The sequence below is a fragment of the Mus caroli genome, chromosome 9 (assembly GCF_900094665.2).
Source record: "Mus caroli chromosome 9, CAROLI_EIJ_v1.1, whole genome shotgun sequence".
NCBI lineage: Eukaryota > Metazoa > Chordata > Mammalia > Rodentia > Muridae > Mus > Mus caroli.
Window position 1 is genome coordinate 101,082,182 of NC_034578.1, and position 16,892 is coordinate 101,099,073.

The 16,892-nt window shown below is 45.9% G+C and overlaps 1 protein-coding gene across 1 annotated transcript in view; it reads right to left on the reverse strand.

The window, feature by feature from the left end:
• Positions 1-16,892, reverse strand: part of Col6a6 (collagen type VI alpha 6 chain) — a 141,267-nt gene that overhangs the window by 7,553 nt on the left and 116,822 nt on the right. The window contains exons 32-36 of the mRNA XM_021172618.2: positions 16,656-16,667; positions 13,466-13,959; positions 6,908-7,004; positions 3,361-4,032; positions 355-448 (exon numbers count right to left, since the gene is read on the reverse strand). Of these exons, the coding sequence (XP_021028277.1) occupies positions 355-448; positions 3,361-4,032; positions 6,908-7,004; positions 13,466-13,959; positions 16,656-16,667 (1,369 nt within the window). The remainder of the gene's footprint in view (positions 1-354; positions 449-3,360; positions 4,033-6,907; positions 7,005-13,465; positions 13,960-16,655; positions 16,668-16,892) is intronic.

Here is a 16,892-nt window from a genome sequence, read left to right on the forward strand (position 1 = left end):
AGAAACCCCAGTTCCTTTGAGTACAGGATGCTGTTTAAAAAGCAAGATCTGCCCACTGGGCATAATTGCAGCCACTGGGCATGCTTACTGCTACTGGAGTGTCCCATTGGGTGCTTTGTTTCAACAACTGGACTTTTCATTTAAAAAAGGAAAAAACAACCTCTATTTGGTTATTGCCAGATCTATTTGGTCATTTAAAAACCATCTCTAGTTCCCTCAATTCATATTTTAAGATGGTGTAACAGATTTCTGACTGACTAAAGTGGGTGAGGGGAGAGAGAGAAAGAGGAAGACTTGAGAAATCAGGAGGGATTCACATCTCCCTAAAAGTCACCCCCAGCACATGGAACATACCTTCGAAACTGGCGTGGGGGCGGCTTCAGATCCCTAGAACTGAGTCTGTTGCACTTGGCTTTGAGGTTGACCGGTGGATACTTGTTTATCCCATCTAGAAAGAGAAAAGGCTCCGGTAAAGCTCTTCGTTAGTGTGTCTGTTCTGTACAGTATCACAGCAGTTGCCAATGTCCATCCAAAGATGGTCACAGGGCATGAGAAATGTCTCAGAGAAGTCCCCAGACCAAGTTTGGAAAAGAAGTCTCTAGTGAATATGTTGGTGAATTCAAACAACTTTTCATTAAAATGCCTGTAGCTCCTAACGTCGTCAGCCATTACGAAACATAACACAAGGCAGGCAGTCCTAATAATGCTCTTGCCTTTGATAGGAACTCATTAGAGTATATTTTTTATTTTTGTGGCATATCCAAGCACGAAGGGAACAGGGTAGTCCCTTTATGGTCTTTATGTTAGCAACACGCTACATGCCTTTGGGTTCAATTCACCGTCTCACTTCATTTGGAAGAGTATTAATTTTTCATAACAATAAAGCATGCTTTAATCCATTTGAAAATGCAAAGCTTTTTTTTTTAACAGAGAAAAATTTAAAATGTGTTATGCATGCCTGAAAGCATGAAGTCAAAAAAATTTGTTAAGCAAATACCCTTATGAAAAAGCCAGGCCTGGTGTCAAGTACTTACAATCCTGGCACTGGGGAGGTGACAAAAAGATAGGATTTACTGGTGATGCTGGGTTATACTGGCCAGCCAGCCTAGCCTGCTGGACAAGTTCTGCATCACTGGGAAGCTCTGTCTCCAAAGGACGGTGCCTGAGGAGTGACACCTGAGGCTGTCCTCTGGCTCACACATGTACATGTGGCACATGCATGCACACATGCTTACACTCGCGTGCGCACACACACATGCTTACACTCACGTGCACGCGCACACACACACAGAGCCTCTTGCTGGTTGAGTAGGGTTCTTCCAACTAATAGGCGTGTCCTGGACTGCAACAGGGCATTATCTTCAAAACTGCTCTTACAAGAAGGGTAGTATGCTCTACCGTATGGCCTTCAGGGTTTTTGTCTTACATAGGAGTTTCCTTTTGAGGTAGGGTCTTACTAAGTGGCTTGGGCTGGCTTTGGATTTACAGCAATCCTCCTGTCTCTGCCTCTCCAAAGCAAATGTCACAGGTGTGTGCTGGGCCCACCAGATCTGGTTTGGGGTTTTCTTTTCTTATTTGAACAGTTTGTAGAAGGTTGCTGACTCAGCAGCTTTGCCTCCCTTAGGGAATGTGCTGCTCTGACGTGGACCGTGTCCTGCTGTCTGCTTTGCGGTCGTGTGCCAAATGAGTCACAGACACTTTGAAGGCATTCGAAGCTTCAGAGGGCATCTGGCCAAGTCTATTCTTAAAGCCTGGCACCAGTGCAGCCAGTGGCTCAGAGTAGATGACCGGCAATGACCATTGTGTTGAATGGGCATGACCATGGGCCTGTGGTAGAAGTCACTTCCTGCAGCTGTGTTTTAAAGATGGTACTTTCTAGATATCACAGCTTTGGAAATGGGGTAGGTGGCCGTATCACACTCAGTGTTCAGAACACTTTCTGTGTCTCCTGTGAGTCCCACCTGCTCTTAGCTTAAAACATTTCTGCTTTTGTCCTAAGAGGGAAGGGCTGCCTCATCGGATCATGTGACTGGATGCCCAGGCATGGATGAGCAGGAAGAATTCTGAAATACCAGGAAGGAAGTTTCAGGGCAAGTCTTACCCCCTCCCCCCACACGTGTGGGCCATCAAGCAAGCTTCTTTCCGAGTTTACCAGAGACTTACCAAGTGGTCTTTTGGTCAACCCTTATGAAAGACTTCCTTCAGGGTGACCCCTTGCCCTGAGCTCCTCTTTGGAGTTTCTGTTCCAGAGTCTATGGAAATGAATCTCACTCTGGGGGGCTCACTATTCCCACACCCGTGTTTCCAAAACCTTGTATGTGTGTTTCCTGGGAGCTCCGGTAAGATACAAATTCTGATTTGGAACATCTGGGTGGGGCTGAAGCCTGCGTCTAACCAGCCTCAGCTGGTAGTTGGTGCTGGTCCTAGACTCACACTGAGTAGGATTTACCATCAACCCCACCAGAAGTCTCTCTACACTGCTCAGCACATCTGCAGCCTCAACCCACCTCGCTCTTCAATATGATGACAGTTTTAGGAATTAGCCAGGCACTCGCACAGGCCTTCTTCAACCTGTGCATGCCTGTCTCCTTATCTGCACTCCCTTGGACAAGAGTCAGCAGGCTCTGAAAACAGATATAGTTACCCACGGCCTGTCTACCTTCAGCCTCATATCTGGACATGGCTCCTTGGCCATCCCTGCTGCATCCAAAATGGACTGCAGATTTCTCAGGACTCCCAGCCAAGAAAAACAGCCCATGCTTGTCTCCTCCCAGGCACAGTTATTCTCGTGAGTGGATCCTACAAGGTCATGAAGTTGGGAGAAAGTTATACAAAGCCATGCCTTTCATTCTGACCGATAAAAACGATATCTCCTTAACACTCCCAGCTCATACTTTGGAACTTGTCCAAGCAAAGCCAAGAATTGTTTCTGTTTTTCTCTGGCTTCTCTCTCTCTCTCTCTCTCTCTCTCTCTCTCTCTCTCTCTCTGTGTTAGCTGCAGAAACCTCTTACCAAAGGGCAGCTTTCTAGGGTTACATGGCAAGGGAGCCCGAGTCCAGGCTGTGATTTCACACCCCCCCAGACTACACCTCTCTGTGTAGACAGATGTGTGGACAGCTGCTTGTTATGATTGCTTCTCCATAGGAACCAGAGACATAAAAAAAAAATGATGAGCCAGAAAATTAAATGCTTAGGAACCAGAGTGTCCTCCTTCCACCATCCATTATTACATATTTTCCTCTCTGACCCTGCAATGCCCTTGAAGACAAACAAGTGGTGTCCAAGCAAGCACGCAGCACATTGCCCTTCTGGGGAATTACGGAGCAGGATCTTATGTACAGGAACAGTTTTTTGACTTACGCCTGATGGAGTTTATAAAGGACTTCACAAACTTTACGCTGTATCCGTGGTCAGGTTTATGAATTCGGCCAAGCTGGATCAAGTGCTGGTCTATGGGGTGGCTGGCCAGGTCTTCCAGTTCTTTGTCATCCCAGTCAGGGCCCAAGGAAAAGACAAAGAGGGCATACCCATGACATTTGGCTCGTAGGGACTCTTTCTTTAAGGCTTCCGCATCTAGGTGGCTGGTTTCCCCAGCAGATATCACAAATATGACTTTGTTTCGTCTCAAATTGGGGGTGTTTAAAAAGACATTGTCCAGTGCCCACCCGAGGGCATGGCCAAGGAAAGCATCTCCATTCAGCTGCTGGACTGCCTGTTCCACGTGTCTCTTCATGAGGTGCTTACTGCTATAGGTGGTTAGGTTGAACTCAGTTCTAACCGGACTCCTCTGGGTGTTGGGTAGGAAGTCGAGGGGGGCATGGCTCAGTAGGGCCACCCTGTCTCCAGTGACAGATGTCTCTGGCTCTGAAGTGATTTCAAAGTGATCTAGCAGTGCCTCCAGAAAGTCTCTCATGTCTTCAAACTCTGCACTTCCCACATGCCGAGAGCCATCCAGTAGGAATGCAGTGTCCAGGTAGGACTGGATGGGGGGTGGTTTGGCTTGGTCACAAGAGGCATCCGGCTTGCATAGATCTGCAAACCAAGTCATTTAGAGTTACTAAGCAGATCGAGACAAAGAGTAGGAAGATTCTACCTCAGCTATTTTAGCATGCAGGAAATACATAGATTTTGCTCATAAAATAGATACAACTTTGACACCAAGAGAGTTTATGACCAAGATGTCCAGATCTGATACCAGGCTGTGAGTCCTTGACTCCATGCTACCAGTTTTTAAATTGTGTTCTATTGAAGTTTAATCTTGACTGTTGTGTGTATAAAGTTTGAAGTGAGCAATTCGTCCTCTGCTGTAAGAACACACTGTAAGAGAACTTCTAGTGGTGACAGTGTGCAGGCTAAACTACGGGCCTTAATCACGACACTAGCTGTGAAAAGCTCAGCTGCTTTCAAAATTAGGCTTTAAAAAGCAATGCATCTTTTATTTCAACTTAAGTAAGAGTTCATAACTTCATACCCCTTATAAAAAGTGTTCTTCCATAAAGTGAAGTCATTTTTATAAATATGCCTCTCTCATTATGCATGCATACCATAAGGAAAAAACAGAGAGTGGATTTTATTGAATGTGACCACAATGAATGAATGGGGGGATATGATAAATTAGAAATGAGAGGATTCTAGAATTCACTTCATCTATTTTCATGGAACCCACTGAAGCAGGGGAGTACATTCATAATGAATGCACTATATTTCTAGAAGTTTCTGTCAATGGTGTTTCTAACACTTACTTGTTTGTTTTATACATGGGTACACATAGCCCAGCATGTGTGTGGAGGCAAAGGAGGACTTTCAAGAGTCAGTTTCCTCCTTCCTCGTGAGTCCTAGGGATTGAACTCAAATCATCATGTTTGGAGACGGGCCACTTTACCCGATGAGCTAGATTGCAGTTTCTTATCATTAGAGATAAGGACACATGAGGTACAGGGTGGCCCCTTTACCTGAGAGCTGGGATGTCCATGTTCTGGTCTTATCACATAACAAACATGATATCACGTCTGAACAAGCCACCGCTAGGTCTCTGTATTACTGATTGCAACTAACGGGGAATCAGGCTGACCCAGATGCTGAGGGTTTGTCTAGTTTGTTAGTAGATGAGATGACTGAGGGTAAGAATGGGTTCCTTAGAAACCAAAGGGGAAGTTAGAAATGGAGTAACAAGCATACAGATGGAAATTAGATATCAGCATGGGCCATAAATACCAACTATTAAGTGAACAATCTAATGGCTAGCATGTGGATCCTGTGGGTGTAGCAAACTTTCCATCTTCATGCTTGTTCATGGACTCAATAAAGATGGCTCAGCTGAAGTCCCTTACTGAAGTTTAGTGACATTTTATGACTCTGAATAGTGGTCAGATGACGGAATAGTCACCTGTGTGCAGAGCCGTTTCTTAAATCAGGGACAGCAGGCTGCCCATTTGCTCTGTTCTGTGGTGTTTTTAATTGCAGGAAATGACTGCCAAAATATCTTCCATTATATGCCTGTGAGACAAAGCAAGGGTTTAAGCCAAGGCTCAGAGCCAAATGCCTATCCCCTGTCACATATGTGCAGTTAATGACTGTGCAACACATCAGCACACTGTTGGAGCTGACATGTCCAGGGGCGCAGCTAAGAGCGTATAGGCTGGATCCTAGCACTTCACCAGTTTATGTGAAGGAGGGAGAGTGCTCGGATCCAAAACTCCCCAGTACAATCCACAGGGCTGGAGGGTGTGAGCAGAAAGCTTGAATCCAGGTCTGTAGAGGGGAACGGAAAAGGAATCAGGGAACGTCTGCTCCCTTCTCAGAATCACTCTCTCCAGGTGAGGTCATCTACACAGCAAACCCCAGCATCCTACTGCTGCACATGGAGAAGGTCTCATACTGTCTTTCTCCAGGTCTAAAGAGAGAGTTTCAGGGAATAGAATGAGACTCTTAGTCTGCGAAAATTAAAGGCACTTTGGAGCCAGCTTCCCTGGGTTTGATCTGGTTGTGGGACCCTGAGGAGAATATCACATCTCTCTCAATTTCATCTCCCTCATCTGTACAATGTTTAATAATAGTTCGAACATTTCAGTGTGGTTATAAGCCTAGATGGACACAATTTATGTAAACCAATTAAAACCGTGCTGAGAGCGTAAGAAGCCCAGTAGCTTAAGTCTGAACTGTCACCACAAGAGCCGGCATCAGGCAGAATAATGAGAGCAGTAGACAGACTAGAGCAGACACGGGGTTGGGGGGGGGGGACCTGCCTGCTGTCACGACTACCTGTAACCCCAGTGGCTCCCGCATGGTTACAGAACATCAGATGGAGGAGGAAAGAGGCTGTTTCCAGCTAGGCCAACAGACTGTGCACCACAGTCAATACTGCAAATCTTTTTGTTGTCTAACTCTTGGGAGCCCATGAAGACTCCTGGGTGAGGATGTCTGAGTTGCTGTCTTCCACTCCCACTGCACTGAAAAACAGTTCCCAACCAGGAAGGGAGGTGCCAGGTTGCTCCAAAGCCTTTGGGGGCAGGTGTGTGTGTGTGTGTGTGTGTGTGTGTGTGTGTGTGTGTGTGTGTATATACATTTGAGATTTAGAAAACATATAAAATTCTTTACAGCATGAAAAACTTGGCAAGGAGACAGGCTAAGGTTTTTGTTTTGCTTTTCAATTATTATTGTTTCCTGGAAGCTGCAGGAGTAGTAGAAGGGCCAGGAGTATAAGCTTCCTGCTGGGGTGCATTGGAAGGGCCCTGCAGGCTGAGCTGAGAAGTTCCATGTGTGGAAGATCCAGTGTGTGTCCTGAGCCCCAGTGAGGTCTGCCCTAGGCCGTGCCTATCCCTACAGTCAAGTTCCAGCTGCTCCTGCCAATGGTGACTCAACACATTGAGCAGGCCTGATCAAATTCACTTCTTCCCATGGGCCTCACCATAGCAGAAAGTGCACCGCTGGAGTCTCTCTAACGCTGGCCCTTCGTCAGACCCGGAGGGAACCACAATGACTTGGAACGTGCCAGTATCATCAATCTGGAAGAAGGCAGAAGCAAGAGAAAGAACTGCTTAGCGCGTTGGGATGGAGGAGCCTTCCAGCTCTATTTGAGAGCTGAGGTCAGGGGAGGGCAACCCCACAAGGATGCTGGGAGGTGGTCCGGCTTGTTCTAACTCTTGACTGTCAAAGGGGAATTCTATTACTTGATCTAATAGAATGTCCCAGTCAGTGGCACACAGTGGGTGGCATGGGTGAGCAGAGAGCATAAAGCATTTCCTATCCATATCACCCAGCCATCTGGGGGGAATTCTTCATCCTTATTCTTCATATAGAGCAACTGAAGCTCAGAGAAATATTAACACTGGCCAAGAGAGACTGCCTACACTCAAGTCAGTTATGGAAAAGACCCCCACACACACTCCTGCCCTCTACCCTCCCACTCCTGCACCTCACACCAAGTCCCAGGGAAGCAGGAAACCAAGGGCTGCTCTTTATAATGCAGGCAAAGTGACAACCAAAATTAGTGGTGACACTGTTTTAACATTCTCTTGTGAGCTAGGTATCAACAGAAGCAGGCTCAGGCCCAGGCCTAGGTGGCTTTCTTTCCTGAAACATCCCAGTCCCTCCACAGCAGCAGCACATCATAGCCCATCTAGGAAGCTAGAGGATGCAGTCTTGACTCTGCCCTAGCAGGAGAGACTCCGCACTGTTGGTGGTTTTGAGAGGCATCCACAGTGTTTCAAGTGAACCACACCTTTGGCTCACCTGAACAGTGATGAGTGACTGGTGAGCAAGCCTGGGCCCGCTCAGAGAGCACGAAGAGCAGATAAGGATTCTCCCACTGACCAAGATTAGCAAACTTGCCCATCAATTGGGAGATGACTGATAGGTGAAGAAAAGTTATAGTGATACTATCCTGTGGCTAAGATGGGTCAGACGATGTTTGTTTGTCTCCAGGGAATCATTCCTAGAGTATCAAGTAAAACAGCTCTCCTCTCTCCCTAGTGAGCCTCAATCCCATACTTAATCCATAGAGGTGTAATCACAGAGGTCCTGGTTACTTAGGGCTACACCATTTCTCTGACCAGAGCCAACTGGACCATGGTTGGGCATCTGAACTGTTCTTTTAGGGGTTGAGAATCGGAGTCCTGAGGGATGGAAGGCTGTCTAGAGCAGCAGTTCTCAACCTTTCTGGTGCTTCGACCCTTTTAATACAGCTCCTCATGTTGGGATGACCCTCAACCATAAAATTATCTCTGTTGCTACTTCACAGCTACATTTTTGCTACTGTTATGAAACATAATGTAAATACCCACTTAACAATAGTCTTAGACAACCACTGTAAAAGGATCATTCAACCCCCAAAGAGGTCTTGACTCACAGGTTGTGAACCAATGATCTAGAATTAACCATCTGCAGTTACACAGTGGGCTATATTCTATATTCTATATTCTATGTTCTATATTCTCCAACAGTGCGGAGTCTCTCCTGCTAGGGCAGAGTCAAGACTGCATCCTCTAGCTTCCTAGATGGGCTATGATATGCTGCCGCTGTGGAGGGACTGGGATGTTTCAGGAAAGAAAGCCACCTAGGCCTGGGCCTGAGCCTGCTTCTATGATACCTAGCTCACAAGAGAATGTTAAACAGTGTCACCACTAATTTTGGTTGTCAATTTGCTTATATTCTTGTGGCCCAAGGAATGAGGGAAAATAGAAGAATGGAGGAGGGCATCTCCCCAAGACTTAGCCCTATCTCTGCCCGTTTCTTTCTCCTTCTTTTTTTTTTTCTTTTATCTCACACAGAGCAGATGGAGGGGTCTGCGCTCATCAGCTTCCCCTCAAGCTGCCCACTGCTTTTCCTTGATATTCTTCCTGGGTTAGAGGTAAAGGCTTGGAGTGCCTGTGAGAACTGAAGGTGTAGGTTATATTTCTAGACCTGAGTCCGTGGAGAAAGGAGCAGAGTGCTCCATAGTTGGGTGAAGCAGCAGAAAATAAAAGCAAGCGTGATGTGTCCCAAGGGGACAGCCATGGAGGTTGGGCAGGGAGGGCACAGGAGCATGATGTGTCCCAAGGGGACAGTCATGGAGGTTGGGCAGGGAGGGGCACAGGAGCTGTAGTGACACCAATGGGACGTCGTGCAGTGGAACACAATCTCAGCCTCCTCTCGCCATCTTCAGTAGCATCTGTGTCACTCATGGACCGTGCAAATGTCTTCTTGTAAAGAGTGACAAGAAACCCGGCCAGTCAGCTCAGAGAGGGTGGGAGGGACATCCAGGGTAGGAGTGGGCCACAAGGATTTTTCTTGCTGCCCATCATGATTCAGAATAAGCCTGAGAAAATTTAGAAACCACATAAGCCAGCTTCATTGCTTTACAAGCAAGGAAAGCGAGCCCGGGATAGGCGTGGGGTCCAGAAGGCTTCTTCCCTCACAAGGACCAGCTTCCATGCTCTAGCTGCTTTTATGCCTTAGCTGTGCATCAGTGGGTCCTTACGTAATTAAGAGTGATGTTTCTCGGGAGATGGTCCAGGGAATGTTGTCATCTGCTAACTAGCTTTGTGTTCTATGTGTCTACAGTGTAACAACTTCCACATTTCTGGCAATGACCCTGCCTAATAATGGATGCTCACATTTAATCATGTATCCGCACAAGGATATAAAACGGGACACAGATCTTCCTTACAGATTCTAATGAGCTGCTCTATTAGGAAGAGTCCACTGATGACCTGCATACTCCCGACACCCCAGCGAGTAATCTCTTCATACAGTTTGAAAGATGTTGTTTTAGGGATCACTGATCCTATTGCTTAGCATGGGGGTGCTGTAGTATTAAAAAAAGAAAGAAAGAAAGAAAAAAACCCAGAAATCCCTGAACTGAATGTCAGCTGGGGATTTAAAATGGTAAGTTTCTGTATTTCTCTTATTGCTTATTTTCTTGAAAAAATGCAAAGATGCGCCAGCATGGCTGAGAGTACAGCTAACAAGGCTGCAGATGAAGTGTGGGCATCCCTGGGTAGTTGGGTGATTTTTCTCTCATAGTCATCACAGGGCTCCGTAAGATGGCACATAGAAAGAGATGGCATTCTACTAGACTGGAAAGTTGTCTGTCTTTATAATGCACAGAGAGGGTTGGGAAGGTCAGTTGTGCTAGCAAGACTTACGTCCACTTGACACGGCTAGCGCTCTGTGAGACATGGGACCCACAGTCGAGAAAATGCTCTCTCGAGGCAAGTTCGCAGGGGTATTGCCTTGATTGATGGCTGATGTGAGAAGGCCCATCCCACAAGGAGTGGTGCCACCCCTGGACAGGTAGATCTGGGTGCTCTAAGAAATCAGACAGAGCAACCCACAGGGAGCAAGACAGTAAGCAGCACTCCTCCATGGCCTCTGGGTCAACTCCTGCCTCCAGGTTCCTGCCGATGTCGTTTCTGCCCTGACTTCCTTCAATGATGGATTAGAATGTGAAACTGTAAACAGAATAAACGTGTTCCTTGCCAAGTTGCTTTTGGCCATGGTGTTTTGTCACAGCACTTGAAACCCCAAGGGTGATTGGGGCTTTAGAGACCCTGACACAACTGCACAGGTACCAGATTTTAGCTGGGCCTTTTCAGCTCTCAGGTGAATGGAGATCTAGAGAAGCCATGATACATGTGAGGGGCATTTAAAAATATGACCCTCAGGTACTGTGTTACTTGAGTTTAGGGTTCTGTTCTTAAAAGTAAAATAATGCCTAAGTATTCAGGGGGCAGGACAGGCAGATCTCTCAGAGTTCTAGGCCAGCCAGAGATAGAAAGTCCCTAAAACAAAACAACACCCCCCCAAACCCGCTCCCCCAAACCCCATCCCAAGACCAAAACAACCACAACAAAATCATAATGATAACAGCTAATGGTTTAAGTCCAGGGAAGACACAGGATGTAAAAATGGTCACAAGAAGCAAAAAGGCAGAAATAGAGCAAAGCGACTGAACTGTGTCAGGCATCCGGTTCTAACCTGTTGGCATGCTTGCCTCTGTTTAAAGATAACCATATCAGGCATCTGGTCCTAACCAGCTGGCATGGTAGCCTCTGTTTAAAGCCCCTTAGACAGCAAGCCTAGGCAGATATAAGCCTCAAGGGCAGATATAAGCTCCTCCTTTTACTCTCAGAGCCCAGAACAGCTCTGACAAACTCAGGGCTGAACATTTGACACTGTAATGAACCTGGGGCCGAGTCTGGCCTCAGATCCTTCACTTGCTGCTGCCCACATTTATGAAGTTTGTTGTTGTTTAAAAATAAATAATAAACAAATTAAGAATCTTTGAGTGGGACTGAATGTGGTGGTGGTGGTGGAGGAGGAAGAGGAGGAGGAGGAAGAGGAAGAGGAGGAGGAGGAGGAGGAGGAGGAGCAGGAGCAGGAGCAGGAGGAGGAACAGGAGCAGGAGGAGGAGCAGGAGGAGGAGCAGGAGGGGCAGCAGCAGCAGCTTTGTATGACCTTGACATGTGTCAGAGGACAGCACTCGGTGTTGGTCCTTGCCTTCCACCATATGTGAGGCAGGGGTTGTTCGCTGCTGTGCGTTTCAGGCTAGCCCATGAACTACAGAGGATTCTCTCTTTGCCCCATCCCTGTGTAGAAGTGCTGGGATTGCAGACTCACGACTGCACTGAGTTTACATGGATTCTGGAGACTCAAACACTGGACCCCAGGCAAAGTGCTTCACTCCTGGGCTGTCTTCTCTGCTCCACAAGACCCGATTTTTTGAAATCGAGCATTACTTAGAGAATCTCTAGGCAATTTAAGTAGAATCGAGAAACTGTCTTTGTGGATGTTAACAAGCAAAAGGTTGATAAACTCCAAACCCAAACACCTAACCCCAAACCACAATACCTTTCATACCCTGTACTTTCTGAGTGGGTGGAACACTGTTGGTTTAAGTACGCGTCACAAACACCACCAAGTGTTTTCGACAGGGTATGAAGTTGTCCTTTGTTTTATGACTAAACTTGCAAGGGTGCTCTCACCAAAATCACTTACAGAACTTCGAGGCTTTGTTTGCATGGCTTAGACCCAGCCTTTCCTAATCTACCTACGGTATCCTTTGGATGAATCAGTCCTGTTTTGTTTATATAATTCTGAGTCCACTGATGCTAATAGCCATCTCCTGTGCTACACCAGTCCCATTAGTATCAAACAGCATCAAGCTACTAAAAAGGGCAAAGCTAGTCGCCCTTGCGCTTGCTAGGATGTTCTGGGTCCCAAGGCACAGCGGTGAGACATTTACTCTTTACATGAACTGTCAAATGTTGAGACCTTTCCCATGTATTCCCTAATACCCTGGTACTGCTGTCTGGAGCTCTCTATAAACGGGGGAGCCCAACATCACACTGGGGCAGCACCCACTGGAGGATACTTTGTTGGGGCCAGTGTGACTTTTGCGATTAAGGATGGGAAGGGGTGGTTGTCTCCAACCCAGGTGGTTTACTGAGGGATGCGACATGCTAGGTTTAATCCTTAATGGAAGACGCTTTAGTTGGAATGGCTTTTCTTTTATAAACTGGGGACTTTTACATAAATGAAGTTAAAAAAAATCAGCCTGTTTATTTACTTTGCTTTCATGTGGCTGTGTGATACATGGATGTGTTCTTTTGTGTATTTGTACACACATGTGACATGCATGGGGAAGCCAAGGGCTGTCCAGATGTCTTTCTCAGTCACTCTCTACCTTGATTTTCGAGATAGATGAACCTAGGGCTCAGCCACTCCTTCAGGCTGGCTGGCCAGTAAGCTCCAGGTTGCCATCTTTCGCTGCACAGTGTTGGGTTTACAACTGTACACTTTCATGCTTAGCCATTGTGTGGATGCTAGGGACCTGAAATTCAGGTCCTAATGCACTTTACTGAGCTGTTTCCACACACCCATAGAAGAGGTTTTGAGACAGATTTTTCATATAGCCCCAAACAAGCCTTGAACTCACCAGGTAGGTAAGGAAGCCCCTGAACTTCTGGTTCTCATACTCTGCCTCCCAAGTGCTGGGATTACAGGGGTGTGCTAGCTTTTCAAAACCACACAGCAATGACTACTATCATGACCATCTCAAGGACACGCCTATCTGTTTACTACCCTCCTGATTTTAGTATCTTTGGAGGCAGAGGCCATGCAGTAAGCAGCTAGGAAAGCTGTGGCAAAGCAAACTTAGCATCAAACCCTAACATCACTACACTGCTCTGGCAACTGAGGAACCTGGGCCAGAAGTGGGCCTTGTCTAGGCTCAGCCTTTCATTTACAAAATGAGAAAGAAAAAAGAAAACCCTATCTTCATCTTTGCACAGTAGTTGTGAGAATTCAACAGGATAATGAACACTTCTCCAGTGCTTGGTAAATAGCAATGAAGCACCTACCCTTGCATTTCGCTAACTGGAATGACCTTGTTCTGAAGGCAAGAAAATATAGCTATATATTTTCTTATGATGTTTCTGAAGATTGGTGAAATACGGGAATAAAAAGGGCTTTATGCAGTGCTTACTGAAAAGGCGCGCTTGACCGAGGGCACGTTGCTGAACGCGATCACCACAGGTACAATGTCCAGGGCACTGAACTCCATGGCTGCTGTGGTAATGGTCTGGGCATCGGCCGACGGACCACTGCTAAAGAACGTGGCGATTCTTCTCACATGAGCCCCTGGAAGGGTTCTCTTGAAGATATTCCTGGAGATGAACCTCATGGCTTTGCCAATCTCCCTGCTGTCGGAGGATCTCTCATAAGGAAGAGCTTTAATCGCCCTGAGCAGCTGGTCCTTCCTGTAGGCATCTGAGAAGCGGATGAGGTGCCTGGTGTGGGAGTTGTAGGCTAGGATGGCAACTCGGGCACCCACGGGGCAGTTGGCCTCCCTAACCTTGACATCCCTAATTAAGGAGACCATCATCCCCTTCATCCGCTCAAAGTCCTGCTCTGTGACATCCCGGGACTGGTCCAGGACAAACACCAACTCAGTTGGATGCACTGGGCACTCAGGTTTTCCTGAAAGACAAAAAAAAAAAAAAAAAACCAAAATCATGCTTCCTGTCATGTAGGATGTTTGCCTACAAGCAATACACAGAAAGCAAAATCATTTTAAATGCTAACTATTCAAATATTTAAGCATTAAATAATTAATAACCCAAATATTAAAACATATAAAATATTAAATGTTTACAGCTTGAATCATTAAAACGGCTGTTCTAAAAGCTGGCTATATGTTCCTCCAGGATAATCAGAAAAGAAAACAGTCTAAAATCAACATGATTTGGGATTAAACTTGTAAGTTAATTACCCAGTCCCTTCTAGATAGTAGAACCTGTTTGGAAATGTCCTTAACCCCGCAGAAGCCAGCTCAAAGGCATGGTCATTCACATCTGTACTTTAATCATGTTGAAACATAAGTCCATTTCACTTAATGAGGAAGAAACAAGGGAAAAGAACTTTCAAGGAATGGCTGTGGAGACTCCTCTTATAATTAAAAGCAAATGGAGGATAAGGGAGTAGGGATGTAGCCCAGTCAGTATGGTGCTCTTCTGGCATCTGCAAAGTCCTGGGTTTGATCCCGGGCATCACAGAAGACAGATATGGTAGCTTATGCCTGTACACACACACTTGAACAGTAGAGCCGGGAGGATCAGAAGTTCAAGGTCATCCTGGGCTACAGAGCTCCCTAGACAAAAGGGATGCCTCCATGGCCAGTTACAGTGCATGCTGATGCCAAATCCATGGCCAGTTACAGTGCATGCTGATGCCAAATCAGATCATCTCAGGGGAGATGGGACAAACTTATTAGCCTCCGAGTCTAATTAGTGGGATGAGTGGATTTTTCAAAAATCAAGTCATGTTAATCTTACAATTAAAAGGTGAATGAATCCTAACAAAGTGTGGACCTGGTGCTTCTCACTTTGTGTTTGGGTTACAGTACAAAACCAGCAATGATGCTGGTTATAATTTAGGGATACAGGGAAGAAGGGGTTAACAGTGCAGCCTGAAAACACAGAAAACCTTTTAGTTTTCAATGGGGAAAAAATATACTTAAGGGCTCACCTCAAACCCAGCATGCTCTTTCCAGGAGCCCAAGAGCTCTGGAGAGTTTGTGCTGATGGCTTCTGCCTAACACAAGGCAGGTGGCGTCTCCACCTCCACCAGCACCCACCCTACCATCTTGTTTCTCTGGCCGTATTAGTGACTGAGACTTATTTGAAAGTTATTTGCAATAAATGATTAGTCCATACTTCTTAGTGAACTTCTACACAGCTAGAACAGCCCCTCTGCATCGGATTTTTGCAGCCTCGCTGTCAAGTCTGTTTTTATCCACTTACCCACAAGAAAACCTAAGGAATCCACAACAGAGTGAAGACTAGAAAAACACCTAGCTTTACATCCCCTGTCATGACTCATGCTCTTTACCTGCTCCTTCCTCACCGCCAAAATTTATCCTTTCCTGTTCTCCCCTCTCCATGGGATGCTGCACCCACACATAGCTTTACTCACATACATATGACAGGCTGTGAGGGAGAACACATGATTTTCCTTTTGAGATGGATCAGAAGTCTGGTCAGTTTGATGCAGCTTCTAGCTATACCTCCTTTGCTTTTAACATGCTAATCTCTCCCTACCCCTGTGCTGCAGGGATACTTCTCTCTGTTACTTTCCAGGGAATGCCTAAGTCTGCTCTGTTCCACAGCTCTGGCATTTGTATTTCTTGCCTTACACTCAGAAAACTGTGGCTCCTTCAGTCCTGACTTCAAGTTCGCTGCTTCAGGGAAAAGCCCTGATCTAAAAAGTATTAACCTCTGCTCCTGACTTTATTCCATTACACTACAACCTGTGCTTTATTTCAGATTCTGAATTTATTCATTTGTTTTCTATCTGGACTCTCCATGAGAATGGAAATGTGTAATGGATTTTGTCTGCTGTCAACCCTGACCCCAGCTCAAAACAAGAGTCTAGATCACAGGAGGCTTTCAGTAAGTTCTTATTAAAGGACTGAGTTAGCACAGGTCAAAAGCTGGTAAATTCATATAAGAGAATATATATATATATATATATATATATATATTCTCTTATATGAATTCTCTTATATGAATATATATATGTGTGTGTGTGTATACATATATATATATATATATATATATATATATATATACACATATACAAATGTATCATGTAATAAACATTGGTAAAATATACAAAAAAGGAGACTAAAAGCCACTGAGGTAGGTTGGCGGTTAACATTAAGCACGAACTACCTAGGCCTCAGCATCCTCTCCACCACACATCTCTCACTTGTTATCTGATTCTATTCTCATTCTGCCCTCTGCATCCTAATTACTGAACTACAGAGAAGACATGGCAGAGATGGGGGAAGAGAAAGGGAGAGGTGGAGTGGGAAGAGAGATTTGAGGAGAAATGAGAGAAAGAGGAGGGAGGAAGGATATTTTAAGAAATCAGGTAGGTGGACAGAGATGCATGTCATTAGCATATGCCTCACAACAAAAGGGCTTCCAGTTGGTTTGGAAAATTGTAGTGAAACACAGCTATAGCGGATGAGTCCTTCCAGGCCAAGTGTTTGCTCTCAGTGTGAACAAAGGAAGGCCAGGTCCAATTCTATCATCGCCATGCTTGATCTTGGCTTCCGGATGGGAGACACCCTGGAGTTTGAGTAAAGCCTGCTGGAAATGAAGGTCACTCACCATGTCTTCCAGCTGGGGAGAAAGAACAAGAGAGATTGGGTTATCACTTGGTAGGACACCAGGGCTCTAAACTGCTCAGGAAAATCACTGACCAGCAGTGGGACCATGTTCACTCAATACTCAAGGCCACAGGCAGTCTGGAGAAAACAGACCGTGACCTGCATCCTGGTACAGCAGGGTTCCATCCAGAGTGGGGGTGGGGGAGGAGGGACAACAGGTAGCCATAAAACAGCATCC